Source organism: Mya arenaria, chromosome 3, assembly GCF_026914265.1.
Source record: "Mya arenaria isolate MELC-2E11 chromosome 3, ASM2691426v1".
Lineage (NCBI taxonomy): Eukaryota > Metazoa > Mollusca > Bivalvia > Myida > Myidae > Mya > Mya arenaria.
This window is the reverse complement of record NC_069124.1, coordinates 80,231,876-80,259,658: the sequence shown is the minus strand read 5'-3', so window position 1 is coordinate 80,259,658 and position 27,783 is coordinate 80,231,876. Positions and strand designations below refer to the sequence as shown.

Sequence of the window (27,783 nt, the reverse complement as noted above, 5' to 3'; positions counted from 1 at the left end):
TAACAACAAAAAATATCAGTTCTTCATTTCACTGAAATCGCATTTTTAAATTGAAAAAGTTGACAATGTTAAGTGAAAAAATCTGTGAAATTATACTGAATTAGTAATGAGATTTCCATGACAGAAATCATCAAAATCTAATAAAATTTTACTGAAATATTAGTGGTATTTTGCTGCAATATTGACTAAGCTTCACTGAAATATCACTGATTTTTTTGAGGATTTTTCTCCTATTTTATAACTGATATAACATTGAAATTGAGTAAATTTAATGTTATATTTCAATGAAATTTTGGTCATATTTCAGTGGTATTTCATAGAATTTCTACCAACTCTTTCACTTAACTATTCATGTTTTTGGCTGAAATATCACTGAAACACCACTGATATTTCAGTACACATTTTCACTGGGGACTTATCATGAGATTTGAGACAAAGTCACATTGACAGTGACATTGGGCATCTGTGTAGCAAGTCCCAGAACTCTGGCTAAAATATTGCTTGAGTTATGGCCCCTGACCAACTGAGAGTAAACGGACTGTGTTGGCAACTCCATGTGGTGCTCTCATGTAAATCTACACAGTGGACAACAGTCGTCAAAATGCTGATATAAAAACGTTTTGTGATAAATTTTATTGCGATTCACTCCTGTAAATATTTTATTTTCCTGTACAGAATTTCTTTCTTTTATCATCTAAATTGTTGTAATAACGTTCACATAAGTTATTTCTCTGTCAGTATAAAAAACAGCAGTAAAGGAATTGCTTGTCATGAACAAGCTAATAAAATATAATCTGAGAACATAAATATTGAACTTCAATGTTCTAATGTCTAACCTGGCTTGAAACTGTGATTCAGAAAATGTTACTGCAATAATACATGAATTTGAACTGAAATTACTACTAGTTATTTGAGGACGTAGTAAAAGGGGCCAAGTCTTTGCGTTTGCCTGGCATAGTTTTATAACAATCTCTGCTTACAGATATTTTTTACCTGAATCTAAGGCAGGAGATTGTCTCAAATTTCAACAAAACATGTTGACAGTTCATCTATAAATGGCAATACATGAACAAATTTGAGGAGATCATTTTAACACTATTTTCATGTCTGATTTGTTTCAAGTATCTTAAGGCAACATACAAAAACATGTAAGCTGAATTAAACATTTTTTAATCCATGTCTGGAGCTCAAAATTGAAAGTGAATTTGTGGATGATTGTAGCTTGTAAATTATGGAGAAAAAACAGACTCATATACTGTAAGCATTTTCTTATTTTTTCCTTACACTTCAATTTTCGTGCAATTAATTGTTCATCTCTAGAGGGATATCATTTAGAATAAAATTTAAAATAGCTTTTAGAATCACTTTTACATTGAAAATAAAAAATAGTCACGACTCTGGTAAATATTGACAAGAGGGTGTTAAGAGATCCTTATTGTTAAGATTAAAATCATGACAGAAACTAAGTACAACCATTGATTTCATTAGCTGCCAAGCAATAAACATTTAGTGTTCAGACTCAAGCCCTTGCCAATTGGATCGCTGGACAGGTTCATATTTAATCATTAATTGGTTATATTAAGTGGGTTATTATGTGTGCTGGCAATTATACAGGCTTTTCATGTTCAGCACTAAGAAAGAAAGTGCTTATTTATGGTCTTCAAAACAATTAGTGTATAAGATCAAAATAAGTACTAACTATTGCTTAGAAAAATAAGAGAAATTAAGGCATTTTATTATAAACCTTATTTTTCTGTTTCTTTAAAAGTAAATATTTTACTGTACGGATTTTAAGTTGCAGTTGTATCAAGATTAATAAGATGCCTTTTGTATTTTTAAATTATTTGCATCCAATATGAAAAACAGTGTGTTTTACTTCTATCTTTTCAAAAAATAAGTGAGCCATTAGGGCCGCTTATAATACCATCTTTTTATTTTTAACCAGGTTTTCACAAAATGAAACCTGGTTATTTGAATGACGAATATTGTTGTTCGGGCGGGGGGATGGCAGGGCGAGCGGGCAGCAGGGTGGCCGGGCGGTGTCAAACTCATCTATGAAACTGAATAATTTCAGTAAGGGTTTACATATCTTGACCAAACTTGGTCTCTAGGAAGAGTTTATGGATACCTTTCATGGGATTGCGTTTGGGGTCCCTAGTATGGTCAAGGTCACTGTTACTAAAAATAGAAAAACAGACACAGACTGAAGTTCTTCTGTCAATCATTGAAAACCTGGTTTTGTCGCATTGCGGCGTTTCTTGTTTATTATTGATAAGGAAAAACAAAAACAGAAACAACATGATTTAAACAATAATTAAGGAGTGACATGTACCCATAACAGGAAGTTGCAGCGCTACTCGTTTCACCCTTTGTAAAACAAAAACAATTTAAATTTATCTTTTTCTCTTTCCATGTTAACGATTGAAAAACAGAAAATGAAATCACCTTTTTATTTTGCCCTGCAATTTTTTTATGAGAAGAAAAAGAATGAATCATATATATAATAATTCTTTAATATCAATAATAAAAACAGAAAGATGGTATATACAAGGAATCCATTACCTTTATGAGCCACATTTTTGTTCATAACATTTAAAACCTTATATCATTTTTATGGCTCTTAGGTTACTATTACTTTTAAATATAACACAAAGAGTTCATGAGTAGGAATGTCATATTCACTACATAGCGGATATGGAACAAGTGGATACAGTACTAGTGGTATTTCCATGAAATATGGTAAAATGGGTTTTGTTAAACTGAAGAATGTAAGCACAACATATTTTTAACTGTATTATGTGTGCAGTTATCATCTCACTCATATTACTATGTCTTGTCAACAATCCATATGAGCTGTAAACATTGCAATACAGGGGATTAAACTACACAACAGTTGCTTGTTTTTTAAGAATAATGTCTCTTTAAGCAGGTCATTTGTATCACTAAAATTGTATCACTTTTGTACACTGAATCACTGAACACCATTGTATCACTGTACAACATTGTATCACTGTACAACATTGTATAACTGTACAACATTGTATCACTGTACAACATTGTATCTCAGAACACCATTGTATCACTGTACAACATTGTATCACTGTACAACATTGTATAACTGTACAACATTGTATCACTGTACAACATTGTATCTCAGAACACCATTGTATCACTGTACAACATTGTATCACTGTACAACATTGTATAACTGTACAACATTGTATCACTGTACAGCATTGTATCTCAGAACACCATTGTATCACTGTACAACATTGTATCACTGTACAACATTGTATCACTGTACAACATTGTATCACTGTACAACATTGTATAACTGTACACCATTGTATCACTGTACAACATTGTATCACTGTACAACATTGTACCACTGTACAACATTGTATAACTGTACAACATTGTATCACCGTACAACATTGTATCACTGTACAACATTGTATAACTGTACAACATTGTATCACCGTACAACATTGTATTACTGTACAACATTGTATCTCAGAACACCATTGTATCACTGTACAACATTGTATCACTGTACAACATTGTATAACAGTACAACAGTGTATCACTGTACAACATTGTATCACTGTAAACATTGTATCACTGTACAACATTGTATAACTGTACAACATTGTATCACTGTACATCATTGTATCACTGTACAACATTGTATAACTGTACAACATTGTATCACCGTACAACATTGTATTACTGTACAACATTGTATCTCAGAACACCATTGTATCACTGTACAACATTGTATCACTGTACAACATTGTATAACTGTACAACATTGTATCACCATACAACATTGTATCACTGTACAACAGTGTATCACTGTACAACATTGTATCACCGTACAACATTGTATCACTGTACAACATTGTATCACTGTACAACAGTGTATCACTGTACAACATTGTATAACTGTACAACATTGTATCACTGTACAACATTGTATCACTGTACAACATTGTATCACTTTACAACATTATATAACTGTACAACATTGTATCTCAGAACACCATTGTATCACTGTACAACATTGTTTCACCGTACAACATTGTATCACTGTACAACATTGTATCACTGTACAACATTGTATCACTGTACAACATTGTATAACTGTACAACATTGTATCACCATACAACATTGTATCACTGTACAACAGTGTATCACTGTACAACATTGTATCACCGTACAACATTGTATCACTGTACAACATTGTATAACTGTACAACATTGTATCACTGTACAACATTGTATAACTGTACAACATTGTATCACTGTACAACATTGTATCACTGTACAACATTGTATCACCATACAACATTGTATCACTGTACAACAGTGTATCACTGTACAACATTGTATCTCAGAACACCATTGTATCACTGTACAACATTGTATCTCAGAACACCATTGTATCACCGTACAACATTGTATCACTGTACAAGATTGTATAACTGTACAACATTGTATCACTGTACAACATTGTATAACTGTACAACATTGTATCACCATACAACATTGTATCACTGTACAACAGTGTATCACTGTACAACATTGTATCTCAGAACACCATTGTATCACTGTACAACATTGTATCTCAGAACACCATTGTATAACTGTACAACATTGTATCACCGTACAACATTGTATCACTGTACAACATTGTATCTCAGAACACCATTGTATCACTGTACAACATTGTATCACTGTACAACATTGTATCACTGTACAACATTGTATCTCAGAACACCATTGTATAACTGTACAACATTGTATCACTGTACAACATTGTATAACTGTACAACATTGTATCACTGTACAACATTGTATCACTGTACAACATTATATAACTGTACAACATTGTATCTCAGAACACCATTGTATAACTGTACAACATTGTATCACTGTACAACATTGTATCACTGTACAACATTGTATCACTTTACAACATTATATAACTGTACAACATTGTATCTCAGAACACCATTGTATCACTGTACAACATTGTTTCACCGTACAACATTGTATCACTGTACAACATTGTATCACTGTACAACATTGTATCACTGTACAACATTGTATCACTTTACAACATTATATAACTGTACAACATTGTATCTCAGAACACCATTGTATCACTGTACAACATTGTATCACTTTACAACATTATATAACTGTACAACATTGTATCACTGTACAACATTGTATCACTGTGCAACATTGTATCACTGTACAACATTGTATAACTGTACAACATTGTATCACTGTACAACATTGTATCACTGTACAACATTGTATCACTGTACAACATTGTATCACTGTACAACATTGTATCACTTTACAACATTATATAACTGTACAACATTGTATCTCAGAACACCATTGTATCACTGTACAACATTGTATCACCGTACAACATTGTATCACTGTACAACATTGTATAACTGTACAACATTGTATCACTGTACAACATTATATAACTGTACAACATTGTATCTCAGAACACAATTGTATAACTGTACAACATTGTATCTCAGAACACCATTGTATAACTGTACAACATTGTATCTCAGAACACCATTGTATAACTGTACAACATTGTATTACTGTACAACATTGTATCACTGTACAACATTGTATCTCAGAACACCATTGTATAACTGTACAACATTGTATAACTGTACAACATTGTATAACTGTACAACATTGTATAACTGTACAACATTGTATCTCAGAACACCATTGTATAACTGTACAACATTGTATTACTGTACAACATTGTATCACTGTACAACATTGTATCTCAGAACACCATTGTATAACTGTACAACATTGTATCACCGTACAACATTGTATCTCAGAACACCATTGTATAACTGTACAACATTGTATAACTGTACAACATTGTATAACTGTACAACATTGTATCTCAGAACACCATTGTATCACTGTACAACATTGTATAACTGTACAACATTGTATAACTGTACAACATTGTATAACTGTACAACATTGTATCTCAGAACACCATTGTATAACTGTACAACATTGTATTACTGTACAACATTGTATAACTGTACAACATTGTATCTCAGAACACCATTGTATCACCGTACAACATTGTATCACCGTACAACATTGTATCACTGTACAACATTGTATCACTGTACAACATTGTATCACTGTACAACATTGTATCACCGTACAACATTGTATCACTGTACAACATTGTATCACTGTGCAACATTGTATCACTGTACAACATTGTATCACTGTACACCATTGTATCACTGTACAACATTGTATCACTGTACAACATTGTATCACTGTACAACATTGTATCACCGTACAACATTGTATCACTGTACAACATTGTATAACAGTACAACATTGTATCACCGTACAACATTGTATCACTGTACAACAGTGTATCACTGTACAACATTGTATCACTGTACACCATTGTATCACTGTACAACATTGTATAACCGTACAACATTGTATCACCATACAACATTGTATAACTGTACAACATTGTATCACTGTACAACATTGTATAACTGTACACCATTGTATCACTGTACAACATTGTATCACTGTACACCATTGTATCACTGTACAACATTGTATCACTGTACAACATTGTATCACCGTACAACATTGTATCACTGTACAGCATTGTATAACAGTACAACATTGTATCACCGTACAACATTGTATCACTGTACAACATTGTATCACCATACAACATTGTATCACTGTACAACATTGTATCACTGTACAACATTGTTTCACTGTACAACATTGTATCACTGTACAACATTGTATCACTGTTTTATAATACAGGGAGAGCCACTGTGAGATTGAGCGTCGGCGGCGTAACAAGATGACAACATACATTAATGAGCTGTGCGACATGGTCCCAACCTGCTCTACCCTCGCAAGGAAACCGGACAAACTGACCATCCTCAGAATGGCCGTCTCACACATGAAGTCACTCAGAGGTAACACTCTCACTCCCTTTCTCCTGGGTACTGCTCTTCATAGTAAATGGATTTGGTTTCATCAGATTTAATATGAAGAACAGAGGCGTAATTGCATATATTTGCTGTAGTTATTAAAAAATATGTAAACAACCATTTAAGCATTCTGCAAAAATGTTTCATATAAGTTTACTATCATACACAGGTGAGTAGGCACCATTGTTGCCATCTTTTTTGCATATTGCCGACTCAAGCATTTGTAACTTTAAAAATCTCGCTGATCATATTAATCAACAATTTGCAACCATTGCGCCTTGCAACTGTTACAGGAACTGGGAACACCAACACAGATGGCTCATACAAGCCATCCTTCCTTACAGACCAGGAGCTCAAACACCTCATACTAGAGGTAGGCCTTCAGTAGATACAACCAATAGTCTTGTTATGGTCAAGCAATGTTACATGGTGCACAAATTTACTCATTTTAGTTTAAACAGTAAAAGAAAGATTTAAAGTTGAAATGGAGGCAGCTGTGAGAATGTTGGAACACAACTAAACTAAAACAGCATTCTTTTGTTTGATTATTGTTTTACTCTGATTATTTACTCGTGCAGGCAGCTGATGGATTCCTGTTTGTGGTTCAGTGTGATACAGGCCGTATTATCTATGTGTCTGACTCCATCGTTCCAGTCCTTCACCAGTCACAGGTAAACATACCCTCACAGCATGGAGAGGTTTTCTCATTTATTTATTCTGAATATTCATATTTGTAACATATTTTAGGCATACTAAAAAAATTATTTGTTCCAGTATTCCAAATTTGACCAGTATTCCAATTTGTTTACAGCTCTGACTTAACCAAATTGTTGTTATAAAATTTCTTCCATGTGTCTGGTGTCTAGTTTTTTGTTGTATGCTTTGCTGAAATGCACTTGAAACATAAAAACAAAGAAATAAAGTGACTCAAACAATACTTTTAGGCCCTAGGCAAAAAAAAAATGATATAATGATAGACTGATATCTCAATAGTCTGATATTATGGACTGATATTACAACTGACTGATATTACAAAATCGTATTATTACAATAGACTGATATTACAATTAAATAATATTAGGATAGACTGATAGAACCATATACTGATATGAAATAGACATAATTATGATAGAAATCTATACTGATATTACAATAGATCGATATGCTGAAATCAGATTGGCAGTTAGTGCGATATACAGATATTGGGATACATTTATATCAGATAGACTGATGTAACATGAGTGTAGCTGATCATGTAGATGTCCTTGCATATATTGACTGTGTTGTTCCAGGGTGACTGGTTTGGTAACTGCATGTTTGATCTCGTCCACCCTGACGATGTAGAGAAAGTACGCGAGCAGCTATCCACTTCTGAGTCACAAAACACCGGCCGAATACTTGACTTGAAAAGTATGCTTTACTTCTATTGCCACCATTTTGGTGTTTTGTTATGATTTGTTCACAGTTATGAGGCAGAACGAATCAAAAGTTTGTCTGAACAAGGCTTATGAACATAAATGATATATATAACTATGCATTGGAGAAGTGATTTTTAAACTTTTAATAATTAAATTGTCTGTAATTGGTTTGTATACTGATTGTGAGCTTATTTGAAGTTGCCTTGATTTGTCTTGCAGCTGGAACAGTCAAGAAGGAGGGTCATCAATGTAAGTAATTTTGTCATTTTTAAGTTTGAAACTGTTTTCTGGTTTTGCAATTAGTTTCAGGTTTTAGCCTGAAATCTGATTTTAAGAAAGGAAATGTCAAGTAGTTCAGTCATGCTTTCAGTTTAATTTTCTCCATGGGAATTCTTGGTATTTATATTAATTTCTTTTTCTACAGTAAAAATGCCCTTGTCTGTCATGGAAATTTCTCTCCACGACACAAGTGTTCTGTTGAGGATGAATACTTATGAAGGCTTGATGACCTTTAAAGTCCCAGTATGTTTAAGTGATGTAAACTTATTTTTTTGGATGTATATTGAAATGACTTCTCTTTAATATCTTTGACATTTTTTGATCTCTAGGATGCTTAAAAGAATGCATTTATCACATAAACAAAAATGCCAAACAAACGAAAGTATAATATAATTTAGTGTCAACAATGCAAGGAACGAAATTTTCATATGACATGACTTTCTTGATGCCAAAAATTCTATGCTTTATATACTTATGATTTCCATTTTTTAACTGAGAAGTTATTGGTTTAAATATTTTTCAAAACAAAATAATCATACACTGTTATTTTCATCAAATATTTCAATTGAAAGCTTTATTATATTTAACTGCGGAAGGTTGTAAGACGATTTGTGTTGACACATTAAATCAACGATTTTTCACTATACAACGTTGATTTTTTTTATTGGAAAATGCTTGCATCAGTTTTAAATTAGAATAGGAGCTTCATGTAAAATATCATTCGAAAATGTTCAGTATTTCTCTAAAAGAGTCCGGCAACTGCTCAGGTACTGTTTGCAAAGCACTATGCTGTTTCCACTCATCTACCTCATTAGCATATGTTGAGTCAGTGGTTGAGTTAGGCATTCCCTTGATATATCCCATCAATTTCTATTTGATTAAGCATCGTGTGAACCTCAGGGTTTTATCAAACATTACCTAAGACTTTATTCTTTATTATAGTAATATACGCACTTCTATTTTTTTCTCTCTAATTATTTAGTCCTTAGTGGTACTTGTACTTTTAAAGCCTGAAATGTATGTGATTTAAAAGTAGCCCAGCATGCATAACATATTTCTCATACCATGGGCTAGAATGATTTCTTTGACAAATGGATATTATGTGAAAGTAATAGTAAAAATGCATCATGAAATTAATCTAGTAGAGTTATGCAAAACATATACCTACCTGACTGATCACTTAAAATCATTAATATGTTAACAGTGTTGTTGTTTTTACTGAAAATAGGGCATATTCACAATCCCAAAAAGTAATAAGAAAAATAAAATGATAATAGTAATAACAAATTTATAAAAATATTAATGATAATACCTTTATTTGGAGGTGACAAATGCATTAAAGTTTAGTTTTGAACTTGAAAAAGAGTTCTGTGCATTTATTCTCCCCTGATGTTTTCTGTGCAGCGTCAATGCGTGTGTGTATGGGATCTCGGCGAGGCTTCATCTGTCGTATGAAGATGGGAAACATGCAAGTTGACCCGATGACCGCCAACCACTCCCTGCGTATCCGTCAACGAAACACCCTTGGACCCTCCACTGACGGTAACCACTATGCCGTCGTCCATGTGACTGGCTATATCAAGAACTGGCCACCATCAGGAATAGGTGAATAACTTTTTCATTTCCTATTGATAACAGGCTCATCACGTATTATACTTAGAAATTAGTCAAAAGAGCTCTGGGCAATAATGTTTTTTTTTGTTTTAGAAGAATACAAATTTGCTGTCTGATATTTTATTATGTTAATGACTTTTAATGACAATGCAATTATATTATGCAAGCCACAGTTACAGTGATCATATTCAGTGATAAAACTAACTACCGGTAGTTTTGTGTGCACCCAAAAATAAAATGTTAGAAACCCAGAACCAAAGGTTGAAGGTTAATGTTTGTCTGCCATTTTTCTGCCCCATGAGACAGGATTCTATGTATGGAGTGTCTGTTACAGGTGTGCAAGCAGATGATGAGCACGGAAACAGTCACTGCTGTCTGGTGGCCATTGGACGTCTCCAGGTGACCAGTGCCCCTAACTGCTCTGATATCATGGGTAACAGCACTAATGAGTTCATCTCACGCCTCTCCGTTGACGGCAAGATGACCTTTGTGGACCAGAGGTATGATGTCTGTCTGAAACTTTGTCTGCACAACTTATGTTAAATGTAACAATATGGTTTAATGCAACATAACTGAAAACTAAATAAACCAATCTCTGTATTGCCGAGAGACCCATGCACACTGGCATTGATGTTTAAACTAATTACAATCCATTTGCTATCAAAAATTTCTATTATCTATTTTAACTAACCAGAAATGGAAAATACAGGCTTGACTGTTGATTATGTTGTGCCAGCTTTATTCATTATTGGTGATTTATGATTAACTAACATGTAATCAATAAGATCAAAACATACATTGGAACTAAATAATATATTCCTAGGATAACGACACTTTTATTCCATCTTCCCACAGTGCTGACCCTCTATCTATGTATGCAGGATAATGAGCCTTATTCTATATTCCCAGGGAAATTAGCACTTGACTCTATTTTTCCAGGCTAATACGCTATTTTTTGTTCCAGGGAAGCATCATGTTTATAAATTCTATATTCCCAGGGTAACAATCATTGTTTTATATTCCAACAGTAAGGAGTCCTTGACCCTTTATTCCCAGGATAACAAGCCCTTTTATTTTATATTCCCAGGACAACAAAACCTTTATTCTATATTCTAAGGGTAACAAGCCCTTTATTCTTTTCCTAGTGTAATGAGACCTTTATTCTATATTCCTAGGATAATGAGCCCTTTATTCTATTACTAGAGTAATGAGCCCTTTATTATGCCCCCCCTTCGAAGAAGAGGGGTATATTGCTTTGCACAGGCATGTCGGTCGGTCGGTCGGTCCGTCGGTAGACCAAAGCTTGTCCGAGTGATAACTCAACAATTCCTGGACATATGGTCATCAAACTTCACATGAAGGTTGGGCCTGACCAGTAGATGACCCCTATTGATTTTGGGGGTCATCGGGTCAAAGGTCAATGTCACAGTGACCTTTAATGGTAAAATAATTTTAAAGCTTGTCCGAGTGATAACTCAACAATGCCTGCACCCATGGCCCTCAAACTTGACATGGAGGTTGGGCCTGACCAGTAGATGACCCCTATTGTTTTTGGGGGTCATCAGGCCAAAGGTCAAGGTCACAGTGACCTTGAATGGTAAAAGGTTGTCTGAGTGATCACGTGACAATGCTTGCACCCATGGCCCTCAAACTTGACTTGGAGGTTGGGCCTGACCAGTAGCTGACCCCTATTGTTTTTTGGGCTCAATGGGTCAAAGGTCAAGGTCACAGTGACCTTGAATGGTAAAAGGTTGTTCGAGTGATAACTCAACAATGCCTGCACCCATGGCCCTCAAACTTGACTTGGAGGTTGGGCCTGACCAGTAGATGACCCCTATTGTTATTGGGGGTGATTGGGCCAAAGGTCAAGGTCACAGTGACCTTGAATGGTAAAAGGTTGTTTGATTGATAACTCAACAATGCCTGCACCCATGGCCCTCAAACTTGACTTGGAGAATTGGCCTGACCAGGAGATGACCCCTATGGTTTTTTGGGGGTCATCTGGCCAAAGGTCAAGGTCAAAGTGACCTTGAATGGTAAAAGGTTGTCCGATTGATAACTCAACAATGCTTGCACCCATGGCCCTCAAACTTGACTTGGAGAATTGGCCTGACCAGTAGATGACCCCTATTGATTTTGGGGGTCATCGGGTCAAAGGTCCAGGTCACAGTGACCTTTAATGGTAAAATAATTTTAAAGCTTGTCCGAGTGATAACTCAACAATGCCTGCACCCATGGCCCTCAAACTTGACATGGAGGTTGGGCCTGACCAGTAGAAGACCCCGATTGTTTTTGGGGGTCATCAGGCCAAAGGTCAAGGTCACAGTGACCTTGAATGGTAAAAGGTTGTCCGAGTGATAACGTGACAACGCCTGCACCCATGGCCCTCAAACTTGACTTGGAGGTTTGGCCTGACCAGTAGCTGACCCCTATTGTTTTTTGGGCTCAATGGGTCAAAGGTCAAGTTCACAGTGACCTTGAATGGTAAAAGGTTGTTCGAGTGATAACTCTACAATGCCTGCACCCATGGCCCTCAAACTTGACTTGGAGGTTGGGTCTGACCAGTAGATGACCCCTATTGTTTTTGGGGGTCATTGGGCCAAAGGTCAAGGTCACAGTGACCTTGAATGGTAAAAGGTTGTCCGATTGATAACTCAACAATGCCTGCACCCATGGCCCTCAAACTTGACTTGGAGAATTGGCCTGACCAGGAGATGACCCCTATGGTTTTTGGGGGTCATCTGGCCAAAGGTCAAGGTCACAGTGACCTTGAATGGTTAAAGGTTGTCCGATTGATACCTCAACAATGCCTGCACCCATGGCCCTCAAACTTGACTTGGAGAATTGGCCTGACCAGGAGATGACCCCTATGGTTTTTGGGGGTCATCTGGCCAAAGGGCAAGGTCACAGTGACCTGGAATGGTAAAAGGTTGTCCGAGTGATAACTCAACAATGCCTGCACCCATGGCCCTCAAACTTGACTTGGAGGTTGGGTCTGGCCAGAAGATGGTCCCTATTGATTTAAGGGGCCATTGGGCCAAGGTCAAGGTCACAGTGACCTTGAATGATAAAAGGTTGTCCAAGTGATAACTCAACAATGCCTGCACCCATGGCCCTCAAACTTGACATGGAAGTTGGGCCTGACCAGTAGATGACCCCTATTGATTTTAGGGGTCAAAGGTCAAGGTCACAGTGACCTTGAAAGCAAACTCGACAATTCTTGGACCTATGGTCATCAAACTTGACATGAAGGTTGGGCCTGCCAAGTAGATGACCCCTATGGACTTTGGGGGTCATCAGGCCAAGGTCAATGTCACAGTAACCTTTAATGCAAAAAAGTTAACAAATCTTCCCCCAATGATATCTCGACAATGCCTGAACCTATGATCATTAAACTTGACATGGATGTTAAGCCTGACCAGTAGATCACCCTTATTGATTTTAGGATTCATAGAGCCAAAGGTCAAGGTCACAGTGATCTTGAATGGTAAAAGGTTGTCCAAGTGATAACTTGACTTGGAGTTGCATCTGACTTGTAGATGACCCCTTATGATTAAAGGGGTCAAAGGTCAAGGTCACAGTGACCTTGAACGAAAAAAACTTGTCTTTTGATAACTTGACAATGCCTGCACTCATGGCCCTCAAACTTGACATTTAGGTTTCTGGTGACCAGCTAATGACTCTGGATTTTGAGTTCATAGAGTCAAAAGTCATGACGGTCATAACACACTTTATCCTCACACTTTAATGGTCATAATCTTAAAACAGCAACAAATCAGCTGTCATTTCGGTCCATGCATATTTCATTCAATTGTCCATATAATCCTGACAACATGGTGCTCAGGGGGGCCATAATGTTTGACAAACATCTCTTGTTCTATATTACTAGAGTAATGAGCCCTTTATTCTATATTACTAGAGTAATGAGCACTTTATTATATATTACTAGAGCAATGAGCACTTTATTATGTATTCCGAGGGTAAACAATTCTTTTATTATATCTTCCTAGGGTAAACAATTCTTTTATTCTATATTCCTATCATAACAATCCTTTTATTCTATCTTCCTAGCATAACAATTCTTTTATTCTATATTCCTATCATAACAATCCTTTTATTCTATCTTCCTAGGGTAACAATCCTTTTATTATATCTTTCTCGCAAAACAATCCTTTTATTCTATCTTCCTAGGGTAACAATCCTTTTATTCTATCTTCCTAGCGCAACAATCCTTTTATTATATCTTCCTAGCATAACAATCCTTTTATGATATCTTCCTAGCATAACAATCCTTTTATTATATCTTCCTAGCATAACACTCCTTTTTTTTCTATATTCCTAGCATAACAATCCTTTTATTATATCTTCCTAGCAAAACAATTCTTTTATTCTATATTCCTAGGGTAACAATCCTTTTATTCTATATTCCTAGCAAAACAATCCTTTTATTCTATCTTCCTAGCATAACAATCCTTTTATTATATCTTCCTAGCATAACACTCCTTTTATTCTATATTCCTAGCGTAACAATCCTTTTATTATATCTTCCTAGCAAAACAATCCTTTTATTCTATATTCCTAGGGTAACAATCCTTTTATTCTATATTCCTAGCATAACAATCCTTTTATTCTATCTTCCTAGCATAACAATCATTTTATTCCATCTTCCTAGCATAACAATCCTTTTATTATATCTTCCTAGCATAGCAATCCTTTTATTCCATCTTCCTAGCATAACAATCCTTTTATTATATCTTCCTAGCATAGCAATCCTTTTATTCTATATTCCTAGCATAACAATCCTTTCATTATATCTTTCTAGCAAAGCAATCCTTTTATTCTATCTTCCTAGGGTAACAATCCTTTTATTCTATCTTCCTAGCATAACAATCCTTTTATTATATCTTCCTAGCATAACAATCCTTTTATTCCATCTTCCTAGCATAACAATCCTTTTATTATATCTTCCTAGCATAGCAATCCTTTTATTCTATATTCCTAGCATAACAATCCTTTTATTATATCTTTCTAGCAAAACAATCCTTTTATTCTATATTCCTAGGGTAACAATCCTTTTATTCTATCTTCCTAGGGTAACAAGCCTGCTGGGTTACCAGCCCCAGGACCTGTTGAACAAATCTGTGTACGACTTCTACCACCCAGAGGACCAGGCACATATGAAGGACACTTTCGACCAAGGTATGATATTACAAAGGCTTTCTCGAACTGTATGATGTAATACCAAAGCTACTTCAGAGAAATGATCTTGGGTTTCATTTTGTGCTCACCCATTATCATTTAACTAGCAGTTAATAAACACTTCAGCACGAGTCTGTCATTTTAATCACAAAAGGGTGTGATTTGTAACATATTGTCAATGATTGTTCTATAAATATCTTGTGGTACAAGTTAATTATGTTGTTATTTATCCGCACTGTAGTTATGAAATGTTTACGCCCATTCTACTTGTTCCAACATCCCAAAATGGGAGTAAATGTGTAACCCAAAACAAAGAAAACACTCAAAGTTTGTTCAGTTCATAATACAGCTAGAGGGAAAGTTATTGAATTAAGATGAGTGAAGTTAAAAAATAGATATTTTGTTACTTTTATCCTTCGACAGAATACCTGTCCAGATAAATTTTATACACAATGTTATCTATTCTAATTCTGTGATTTTTTTAATTAACCTTTTATACATGTATGTTTCAGTGTTGAAGCTGAAGGGTCAGGCAATGTCAATCATGTACCGTTTCCGGGCGTCCAACCGTGAGTGGGTGTGGCTACGGACAACCAGCTTCAGCTTCCAGAACCCCTACACAGAGGAGGTCGAGTACATTGTGTGTACAAACACCGCCACCAAGTAAGTCTTCTGCAAGGACGGTACATACATTGTAGATCTCCTGTATTAGTGTTTGTATCATTTGTATGTTGTCTTATTTTTGATTATGTGTACAGTAAATCTTTCGAAATAACAAGTGAGACTAGATTACTGAAAAGATTCATGAATTCAATTTTCTTAGTCATGTAGTAGACTTCAAAAGTGCTTATAATTAATAATCAAGATAATAGAGAGGGAATGATCAAAATAAAAATAGTTCAGAATTTTTAACCCAATTTCACTGTAATTTTATGAATATGGAATCATGCAAAATCATATGCTGTCTGCTATTCTAGGACGGGCCAGCAGTCGTCCACCACTGCAGGAAGCCAGGGGGCAATGATGGAGACCCCAGGGGAAACAAACCCAGCTGCCCTTGGGGCCTTCCCACGGCCTATGATGGGCGGAGGGCAGGAGTCTCTCAACATGCCTGCCACCAGCAAACCTGATTACAGGTATGGGATGGTTATATTTTAGAACTTCTGATATGAGCATGGATGTCAAGACATTTTGTGTGATAAACACTGTATACCCATTTATACCAACTTGAATTATTTTGATTTTAATGCCAGTTGAATATGTTACAAACGGGGTATATCATACCGGGTATATGAGGTATATGAAACAAGATACAGGACCAATATCTATGTTTACTATCGTCTATTCCTTTCCCCCAGGGACCAGTTTGGAGGTGGCGACCCCTACCGGCAGCAGTTGGGAGGAAGACAGGCGATGGGTTATGGGGGCTTCCAGTCCCAGTCCCCTATGAAGACGCCTCCTCAGGCCACCGTAAGCAGCCTCCACTACCAACGACAGTCCCCGGCTACCTCTGCCAGCTGGGGTTCACCACAGGGTCACTTCACACAACAGAACCAGGTAGTAATTATAAAGCCAGATAGATATTAATATACATGTTATACTGGAGTTGCATTTGCCCTGTCCCGATTGGTCTCAAAATATTATGTTGTGCGAAGCTCCAAAGTATTGGCAATGTTGGTCAGCATCGGATACTGTGGATCTGCAATTTGTGTGACATTTCAGTAAGGGGTGTTCATCACCTCTGATAGCTCTGGTTTATGTAAGACAAATGTTTCGAGATCTGTTGTTATTTGATTTGATTAGATATCCACCACCAGATCTTTGGACAACTCTCATTTTGTTCAAAAGCTCTAAACATACCAGTACATTTAGAAGTTTAAGATTGATGATCTTAATACAAACTAAATCTAAACTGATTATCTGCAATAACCAGACGTCCTATTGAGATTAATGATCCATCATAATAGTGATTGAATTTTGGTGGTAAAAGACTTACAAACTGCATTTTCATGTAAACTTGTTTTTTTTAACAATATCACTATATCGAAGACACATAAAAATGTTTTTAGCTCCACTGGCCGAAGGCCATGGAGCTTATGTCGTCACAGATTGTCCGTCGTGAGTGCGTGCGTGTGTGCGTAAACTTTTACTTTAAACGACATCTCCTCTGAAACTGATAAGCGGATTTTGACAAAACTTCACAGGAATGTTCCTTTGGTGGTCCTTTACCAAAATTGCTCAAATGGTTGCGGTCCATTGCACAATATGGCCGCCAGAGCTAAAAATAGCAAAATCTTTAAACGACATCTCCTCTGAAACGGTTTGGCAGATTTTGATGAAACTTGACAGTAATGTTCCTTGGGTGGTCCTTTATTAAAATTGCTCAAATGGTTCTGGTCCATTGCACAATATGGCCGCCACAGCTAAAAATAGCAAAATCTTTAAACGACATCTCCTCTGAAACGGATAGGCAGATTTTGATGAAACTTGACAGAATTGTTCCTTGGGTGGTCCTTAACCAAAATTGCTCAAATGGTTCCGGTCCGCTGCACAACATGGCTGCCAGGGCAAAAAAATAGAAAAACCTTTAAAGAACATTTTCTCAGAAACCGATGATCAGATTTTGATGAAACTTAACAGAAATGTTCCTTGGATGGTCCTTTATCAAATTTGCTTCAATGGTTTCGGTCCACTGCACAAGATGGCCCCCAGAGGTAAAAATAGAAAAACCTTTAAACGACTTCTCCTCAGAAACCGATGATCGTATTGCAATGAAACTTGACAGAAATGTTACTTGGGTAGTCCTTAACAAAATAGCCCAAACAGTTCTGGTCTGCTGCACAACATGGGCACCAGAGCTAAGAATAGAAAAAAACGTTAAACTACATCTTCTCAGAAACCGATTATCAGATTTTGATGAAACTTTACATAAATGTTCATCGGGATGCCCTTTAACCAAAATTGCCCAAATGGTTCCGGTCCGCTGCACAACATGGCTGCGAGAGTTAAAAATAGAAAAACCTTTAAGGACTTCTCGTCCGCAGTCTTCACGAAAAACATTTTAACCTACTAGCCAGTTGGACTAGCATAATGGCATATTTATTAGTCCGAATGACAATCTAGTAGTCCGACTATTTTGCCACATTATAAAACTGTATGCTTGAGGTAAATACCTATTTCAATTGAGCAGCTTGCAGTTTGAGTAAACATTTCTTTATTATGATGCTCATGCAGTGATAGGGAGTGACATCCTTCTGTTGGGAATAGTGCTCCTTGTTTTTCAGAACCTATGGGTACTATGTAAAAACAAAAGGCATCTTGCTTGAATAGACTGTAATAATATCAACATGGTTAGAAAAGAAATGCCATGCTTTAATAGCTTTGATTACATTTTACTACTGAATTACCTCCCTTTAATAGAAAAAAAATAATGTCTTAATTTTTCACGTATAGCATCTTTAAATAATTTTTAAACAATAATAATTTATGAGTAAACATATAAGCATAAAGTTCTCACAAAAAGATCAATTTAAAAACCTTACATTTATACATAGGAAAGTATATATAGACTGAACATTAATTTTCGTTTAAGTGACATTCTGAAAGTTTATGAAACAGCTATTTTTAGTAACTTAAATGGCCGAAAAGTGTAAGTGAAACACCAAGTCGATTCTATCTCGTCAGTTCTTGTTCAGGTTAGATATTTGCTTCATAATCTATTCAGATTAAATGTTAACCGATGATCAGATTTTGATGAAACTTGACAGAAATGTTCCTTGGGTGGTCATTAACCAAAATTTGTTAAATGGTTCCAGTCCACTGCACACCATGGCTGCCAGAGCTAAAAAATAAAAAAAACTTTATACGACTTGTCGTCGAAACCGATGACCTTTTTTCGATAAAACTTGACAGAAATGTTTGTTTGGTGCTCCTTTACTCAAATTGCCCAAATCATTTCGGTCCACTGCACAACATGGCAGCCAGAGCTATTAAAGTAAAAAATTTTTTTAAATAACTTCTCCTCAAAAATTGATGATTGTATTTCTATGAAACTTGACGAAAATGTTCGTTAGGTGGTCTTTGCTTGAACCTTTTGGCCAGTGGAGCACAGGCACTGATGTGCCTCTTGTTATATTTGGTTAAATTCATTTAGAAAAAGATTCCAACATTAATCTTTATGGGTTGATGTAAATGACAGGTTTTTTCATTCTATACTACTAGGGCTTCTAAAAACCGACAATTTGCTGGTTTTGACAGGTTTTTCGCAGTATTCTCTTAAGTAAAAGGTACAGTAGTATGATACTACTGTACCTTTTACTTAAGAGAATACTGTGGCATGGCAATAATTGATTCCAAGATTCTTCTGTAATCATTGATTACCTCAGTAAATCAATTTTCTACTAGACTGATTATCATATCATTTATATTGTGTAAGGTGCTGTACTTTAGTGTCCATTTTCTGGACTCTAGAGACATAATTTGATAAACGTAATAACAAATCTACAAGGCATTATACTCTGCAGTGACAGTTAAAACATTTTGAACATGTTCAGGAAGTAAGATTCAAACACCACATACTTCTTTCCTTACAGACTGGAGCTGAGTTTGGATCCCAGGGAGGAGCAGCTGCTGGAGGGCCTGGGTTTGCCCAGATTAGCCCAAGTAGTACATCTCCCGGCGGAGGTTGGTACTTACCTACCATCTTTATCGTATTTTATGAATTCATTAAATTTCTTTAAATGATATTGAAAATTTGAACTATTAGCTCTACTTGGCCAGTAGAGCTTATGCAATGGCGCGGTGTACGTTGTCTGTGCATCTTTGCATTAATGCATCTGTAAACATTTGCTTGTGAGCCTGGTACAGTCTTCAGTTGTGATTGTATCTCAATAAAACTTGTACAGTAATTAGATATCAATAACTTGTTTTAGAAGCCCTGTCAATAAGAGCTGGAACCAGCCAGATTCCCCAATGCTATTTTTAGCAAAAGCTCAAGAAAGACAACCTGGCCCCAATTTCTCGAAACTTCTTAAGTTTAACATGCTTAAGTAGCTTATTTCAATAAGGCAAAATACATACTTAAATTGGATTTTGATCAATGAAAAATGGTTAATGGTGATTATCATTATGATAATTCCTATCTAAAGTATAAAAACTCTTAAAGAAGTAAATATTACGCAAACTATTGAAAGACAAAAATAGTGAGCTTAGCTTAATCCTGTTATAAGGGACTTAAGAAGTTTCGAGAAATTTGGGCCTGTTTTTAGATTGTGCAATTGGTTTTATGTTTTACTCTCTCTTTCCCTCTATTTAAAGAGGTCAAACTTACAGGTTAAAAGGATTGGTTGATTTTTAGCTTTACTGCCCAAAATCCAGAAGAGTTTATGCGATGTCGCAGTGTCTGTTGTTTGTGCTGCTCAAATATTGTCTTTGAAGGCCACAATAATTATTACTGTTACTAAAGGGATTCAGGGATGCATTGTAGCATGATTAGTTGATTGACATTATCACGTGATGTAAATATTGTATTCTTAAAAGTTCAAAATATACATCAACTGTTTATTATGTCCTTGTGGCCTGGTGGTTTAGTAGTCGCTTTTCAAAAAAATATCTTGACTTAACCCGCGTGGGTCAGCACCAAACTAAAACCAAAATATATTTTTACTTTAATTGTACTTTTTTCTGTTATTTCGGAAAACTAATATTTGGTCCAAAAACATGAGCGAGTCTTTAAAAAAAATTGGTTTGCTTTGAATGTGTGCTGTAATTAGTATGAAGATGCATTGGATATGAATTACTGTCACTGGCAAATAATAAAAAAAAAAATTAAAATAGTTCATCCAACTAATCTAACTACATTTTCTGTCCTCATATGTTGAACATGCAATGTTTTTAGCTAATCCAAACACAATGCCAAGTGAACTAGAAGGACCTCATTTTTTTTTGAATTTCTTAATATATTTTGAAATTAGATTAACTTAAGATATATGTTGTTGGTATATGTTAATTCAAATATAGTTCTTTTTCTAGATATTGTCAAATTTAAAATAATCCTCTTCATTACAGCCCAACCAGGTGCGGGTATCTGGCCGGCAGGCTGGCAGGGTGGGGCAGGAGAGGGTAACCAGCCCCAGGGTGGTGCCCCCACCCACCAACCGCCCAATCAGCAGGAGGAAAACTTCAGTGAGATGTTTCGCATGCTTGATCAGCAGGGACAAGAGTTTAACGACCTGTCTGGAATGTTTAACACCTTCACAGAATAGAATCACACACATCCTCTGCAGAATATTAACACCTTTACCGAGCAAAATCACACAACTTCTCTGGAATGTTTTACACTTTGCAGAACAGAATCACACGACCTCTTTGGAATGTTTTACATATTCACAGAAAAAACTCACACAGAATAAGTCCTTTAACAAATGTACGAGTATGCCTGGACAGTCAACATGTGTCATGCCTTCTTGTCATTGTATGCTGATCATTGGATGGCATCATTATGTTTAAAATCTTCAGCTGGTTGATATGTATATAGGACTGAACAATCAGTACATCTCTAAGTACTGCAGTTCCCTGCTATATGTAATCTCATGACTATATATGGGTGTAAAAGTGAAATTTCAGTACATTAGAATATGTACCAGCTTAAGAGTTCAGATGGGTTTTTGTGAAATGAATTAAATGGTGAATGGTGTTATTATAGTGATGATAATTGAAAATTATAGTCATGATAATTAAAAATAGTGACTATTTCTCTACGCAGTTGTTACATAAATTTTTAACATTTAACATGCTGTCATTCAATGGAGTGCTTAAACTTCATATGGGTCAATATTTGAACCCATGCAGAATATGCATTAATTGCTTCCATGATCTGTGTTTTTTGAGGGGTTTTCAAAACAACAATACTAAAATTTAAAAGCTTTTACTTTACAATTATTATTTATTCTGAGTTTTTGTGTGATATTGAACAGATCATTAGTTGCTGAAATAATAAAGCATAAAATGTTAAAACTTAATACATGCAAGATTAGAATTTGTATAATTAATGTTGTAAGTTGTGTCTAAATATCAAATTTTTACAGATAATTAATATCAATATATTTACAAAAGATGTTAGTGTTTGTTTTTAAGTATTAATTTCATTTTGTTTTGAGTATGTAAGTTTTTGCTGCACAAGGTGTGTCTGTAAAATTTGTGGACAAAGTTAATTAAATGTCACAAACTAGATATATACCCAGTATCACTGTGTTGACAGTTCATCCTGGAACAAATGATCAAGTTTCATGACTTTATTCCATAACTTATATTGTGAATTTTACACTGGAATTTTCCATGATAACTTTGGGGCAATTTGTTATGTCATTTGAGCACTTATCAATATATGCAATCATTTTAAGAATAGTAAAATTATTTAAAGCAATAAGATAATTAAGCTAAAATGCATGAGTAATTTTATGATTGATGGTGTATTCTTGCATAGTTCATATGACTAACCATATGGTCCAGTCACCAGCCCATTATTTTCCTGACTTGATCTGTGATCCATTGATACCCGTACTCAAGCTCATATCAGTTGGGAGTCTTTATTCAAAGTTTTCTTTGGGTTAGATATCAATGTTACAAATATAGTTTGCAAAATTAAAGGGACTGTGTCACAGATTGGCACCAATTATTTTTTTTCTGTAACGAATCTCAGGACAATTATCTAATAGAATGTGTTAGGCTTTGATATCATAATTGTAAAAAAAGTACCAAAATGTAAAAAAATAAATGTGTTGAAGACCGGGTTCGAACCTGCGTCGCCAAAATTGAAGCCAAGCGTTTTACTCACTAAGCTACAAAGGCTTATTCTAATCGGGTGACATAATTAAGCTATACACCTACCTCGGTAATATCACGTGATAACACCGACTAGCCAATCACGCATAAGGAATTAATTCTACCTGGTAGACATATCCAGTAATCTTTTTTAGTAATGATTTTGTTAGTGAACATTCAAATTATGTATTTAAAATATATCGACAAGTGAGCTTGAGACGTCTTTAAGATTTATAAATATATGACATGCCTTGCTCACAAGTATGCTCATATGAAATATTCATCATAATTTTGCCTGTGTTCAACAAAACTCAATGATATACAGGATAGACCAATCTAATATGCTCCAATCAATGCTAATGATTTACCTTTGGGATAATTATGTTAATCAACATTTAAAATATTTCAATTGTCTACAAACTTTACATACACATTTCATGTGTACTATGTTTTGTGCTTTTAATGAATGGGGGTCTCTGATTATTTCCCTCTGTTGTCATAATTGTTTGAGCTTCATTTCACTATTTTGTGCCTTCAGACATGAACATTTCATATGAAATAATCATAAACATCAAATTCTGAAAATGCATTTTTCAAGGTGTTTTAATTTCTTCCAACTTTTTTCATTTAAAGGATTGTCATTGGTACATTATTTTCTTGATTGTTTCATGACACTTACCTTATTCCTGTTTCCATAGTAACTACAGATTTTTTTCCAGACTGGTTTTGATTGGATTCATTCTGCCTCTTTCAAATGGTCTAATTGGTAAAAATAACATGAATAATTAAACTTTATGATGAATAAAGATTCAGTGTTAGAATAAAAACTATAATTATAAGCTAATTGGAAATTTAATATGTTTATAGTGTTTTGTGTCAATTTTGTTATATACTTCAATAATGATGTCATGTTTGTAAAGTCAGTTTTAGTGTTCAAAATACAACAATTCATGGTCTTATTTGTAATAGATCTCAGACAGTTAAAGAGATATTGTCATTATTTTTTCAGTATATCTGTCTAAAAATGCCATAAATTGAAATACTCAATATAAAGAATGTATTTCTGAAGGCCCAAAATCATGTGATTAGGCTCATGTGTTGTTGTTTTTTAACTTCATTATATGAGGTACAGATTTGAATTTAGGCTATACATGTATATGCCAAACACTTTGCTTCACAGAACTCCTGCCATTTCATGTCATTATTCACGACACAGCCTGTCACAGGTACAAATGTACATTTAAGTCATTGTAGCTTTTAAATAACAAACTTTATGAAGGATTTTCATTGAAATAAGAGTCATATTCATTATTTAAACTATCGTATTATGCATTATGTAAATAACCTTCCATGTTTATTGAATTTTACCATAAAACAAAGTGCTTTACACTCTATTAACTTTTTGAAGGGTTTACGGCTTTTTGGATTCATCATGTAGATTTTGTAATAATTCTGTCTTTTATTTAAGACTATACTGTTATATATCTGCAGTAAAGGCTACCAAGTAAATCCTCACTTCCATGTTATTCATAAGGCCATACCAAATTGTTTCTATGTCTTCCTGATAAACAAAGAACACATTGTATTTGATCAACGATATTGCTAAATATATATATATTTTGATTTCCCTTCACTATAATTCCAACTACCTGTATAAAACTCAAGCGTTATCAACATGCTCCATACATTTGTACTTTGTTATTGTATTTTTGGCATTTGCTATCAGAAAATGATACATTCTGTGCGATTTTTATGATCAACGCACTTGTATACAAGTTTTATTTGAACTCTTTTTTTTCAGGATAGCTATAAAGGTTTTTGTATGAAGGATTGCCGCTAAACATAAACTCATTTTGGTATGGTCTTAGGTTAAAAGTGTTTTATTTCCGTCAGAATTACATGCAGATTTGATAAATCATGTAACTTGTACATGTATGACAATTAAAAAAATCATCATCTGCATTTTCTTTATTTACCATAGTGACTGCTGGCAATCAGATATGGGCTACTTTTGTTTGTTTTAGAAATGGAAATACTTTTCTTCAGTCTTCATTTTTTCTTACGAAGAGCAGATTGTTCAAGATGTTCTTTTTTATCTTTTATACACATAGAAATGTGACATATAATGTAAGGAATGTACCAAAATATTTCGCTGGATAAGAGATAAAGCTGTTAGATGTCACTTTTAAACCAGGATAACCAATAATTCTGCGTTTTATATGCAAATGCAAAACAAACTGTAAATTACTTTGTTGATACTAATTAAATGGCAGTCATGGTTTCATTTCCAACACAAGCACATTGATAAAAAATAGTATTTATTGTATTATTTGAATTGTTATGCTTGAATTTAAACTTATAGGATAATTAATGGAATAAATAGTTTAAGAGTTGTGACAACATTTTTTTACGAAATGATTTTGGTGATTTTTGCACAATGAGTACATTGACACTTTATGGCTGCCATACCAACAGTTATTTTCAATGGTCACTTTAGGTGGCAGCTTACTCAGTTCTGCTTTCTCCGCTGTCACCTACCTGTACTTAGTTTGCATTTTCACAATCATCACAAGTTGAAATTAGTTTTATTTTTTTCTTACTTGTTAATGAGTGTTTGAATACATATATTTATTTGTGTAAATATTTTACAAAGAAAATAAAGTATACCTATATTGTCAGCCATTGTTGTGAATCCTGATCAAAATAGGGTCTAAATTTTTCTGACAAGGCAAAAGTTTACAGCTGTAATGGTATTATGAACATACCATGTTATTTATTTATAATCTCAATTATAAGCCCTAGGAAGAAAGTCAAAGTATTGCTATAGATTGGTGTCCTTAGCAGCAGAGTTGAGCAACCTTTTAACCTTGGTCATTACTCGAATACGGATACCATGAATTCCAGCAGTAATGTGCCACCATACGAAAGTTATCAAATCATCTTCCAGCAGTAATGTGCCACCATACGAACGTTATCGGATCATCTTCAGGCAGTAATGTGCCACCATACGAACGTTATCGGATCATCTTCCAGCAGTAATGTGCCACCATACGAAAGTTATTGGATCATCTTCAGGCAGTAATGTGCCACCATACGAACGTTATCGGATCATCTTCCAGCAGTAATGTGCCACCATACGAACGTTATCGGATCATCTTCAGGCAGTAATGTGCCACCATACGAACGTTATGGGATCATCTTCAGGCAGTAATGTGCCACCATACGAACGTTATTGGATCATCTTCAGGCAGTAATGTGCCACCATACGAACGTTATCGGATCATCTTCAGGCAGTGATGTGCCACCATACGAACGTTATCGGATCACCTTCAGGCAGTAATGTGCCACCATACGAACGTTATGGGATCATCTTCCAGCAGTAATGTGCCACCATACGAACGTTATCGGATCATCTTCAGGCAGTAATGTGCCACCATACGAACATTATCGGATCATCTTCAGGCAGTAATGTTCCACCATACGAACGTTATTGGATCATCTTCCAGCAGTAATGTGTCACCATACGAACGTTATCGGATCATCTTCAGGCAGTAATGTGCCACCATACGAACGTGATCGAGTCATCTTCCAGCAGTAATGTGCCACCATACGAACGTTATCGGATCATCTTCAGGCAGTAATGTGCCACCATACGAACGTTATCGGATCATCTTCCAGCAGTAATGTGCCACCATACGAAAGTTATCGGATCATCTTCAGGCAGTAATGTGCCACCATACGAACGTTATCGGATCATCTTCAGGCAGTGATATGCCACCATACGAACGTTATCGGATCATCTTCAGGCAGTAATTTGCCACCATACAAACGTTATCGGATCATCTTCCAGCAGTAATGTGCCACCATATGAACGTTATCGGATCATCTTCAGGCAGTAATATGCCACCATACGAACGTTATCGGATCATCTTCAGGCAGTAATGTGCCACCATACGAACGTGATCGAGTCATCTTCCAGCAGTAATATGCCACCATATGAACTTTAACAGGTATTCTTCCGGCAGTAATATACCACCGTACAAACGTTATGAGGTATTCTTCCGGCAGTAATAAGCCACTGTACGGACGTTATCCTGTATTCTTCCAGCAGTGATATGCCACCGTATGAACGTTATCGGGTATTCTTCCAGCAGTTATATGCCACCGTACAAAGGTTATGAGGTATTCTTCCAACGTATGAACGTTATAGGGTATTCTTCAGGCGGTAATATGCCACTGTACGAACGTTATAGGGTATTCTTCAGGCAGTAAAATGCCACCGTACGAACGTTATAGGGTATTCTTCAGGCATTAATATGCCACCGTACGAACATTATAGGGTATTCTTCAGGCAGTAATATGCCACCATACGAACGTTATAGGGTATTCTTCAGGCAGTAAT

At 35.4% G+C, this 27,783-nt stretch overlaps 2 protein-coding genes across 8 annotated transcripts in view; one reads left to right on the top strand and one right to left on the bottom strand.

Annotated features, from left to right (window-relative positions):
- The window catches only part of LOC128225645 (DNA-directed RNA polymerase III subunit RPC3-like), a 33,975-nt gene extending 31,322 nt beyond the window's left edge, over positions 1-2,653 (bottom strand). Inside the window, exons 1-2 of one of the 4 annotated variants that reach the window (XM_052935555.1) lie at positions 2,563-2,599; positions 2,129-2,178 (exon numbers count right to left, since the gene is read on the bottom strand). Coding sequence is in view for 1 of the 4 variants with exons in the window: in XM_052935552.1 (XP_052791512.1) it covers positions 2,563-2,577 (15 nt within the window). In the remaining 3 variants the exon portion in view is untranslated. Of the gene's footprint in view, positions 1-2,128; positions 2,179-2,562 lie in introns of all 4 variants that reach the window. The other 3 variants (XM_052935553.1, XM_052935556.1, XM_052935552.1) reach the window with 3 other exon arrangements.
- LOC128225644 (aryl hydrocarbon receptor nuclear translocator homolog) overlaps positions 1-26,059 on the top strand; it is a 44,750-nt gene extending 18,691 nt beyond the window's left edge. For all 4 annotated transcript variants that reach the window (XM_052935550.1, XM_052935549.1, XM_052935548.1 and 1 more), the window contains 13 exons: positions 6,878-7,035; positions 7,344-7,423; positions 7,629-7,721; positions 8,343-8,460; positions 8,688-8,717; positions 10,152-10,352; positions 10,696-10,861; positions 15,454-15,560; positions 16,073-16,223; positions 16,538-16,696; positions 16,919-17,117; positions 20,153-20,243; positions 21,627-26,059. In XM_052935550.1, the coding sequence (XP_052791510.1) occupies positions 6,878-7,035; positions 7,344-7,423; positions 7,629-7,721; positions 8,343-8,460; positions 8,688-8,717; positions 10,152-10,352; positions 10,696-10,861; positions 15,454-15,560; positions 16,073-16,223; positions 16,538-16,696; positions 16,919-17,117; positions 20,153-20,243; positions 21,627-21,823 (1,750 nt within the window). In that variant the 3' untranslated portion in view covers positions 21,824-26,059. The remainder of the gene's footprint in view (positions 1-6,877; positions 7,036-7,343; positions 7,424-7,628; positions 7,722-8,342; positions 8,461-8,687; positions 8,718-10,151; positions 10,353-10,695; positions 10,862-15,453; positions 15,561-16,072; positions 16,224-16,537; positions 16,697-16,918; positions 17,118-20,152; positions 20,244-21,626) is intronic.
- The last annotated feature ends 1,724 nt before the right edge of the window (positions 26,060-27,783 follow it).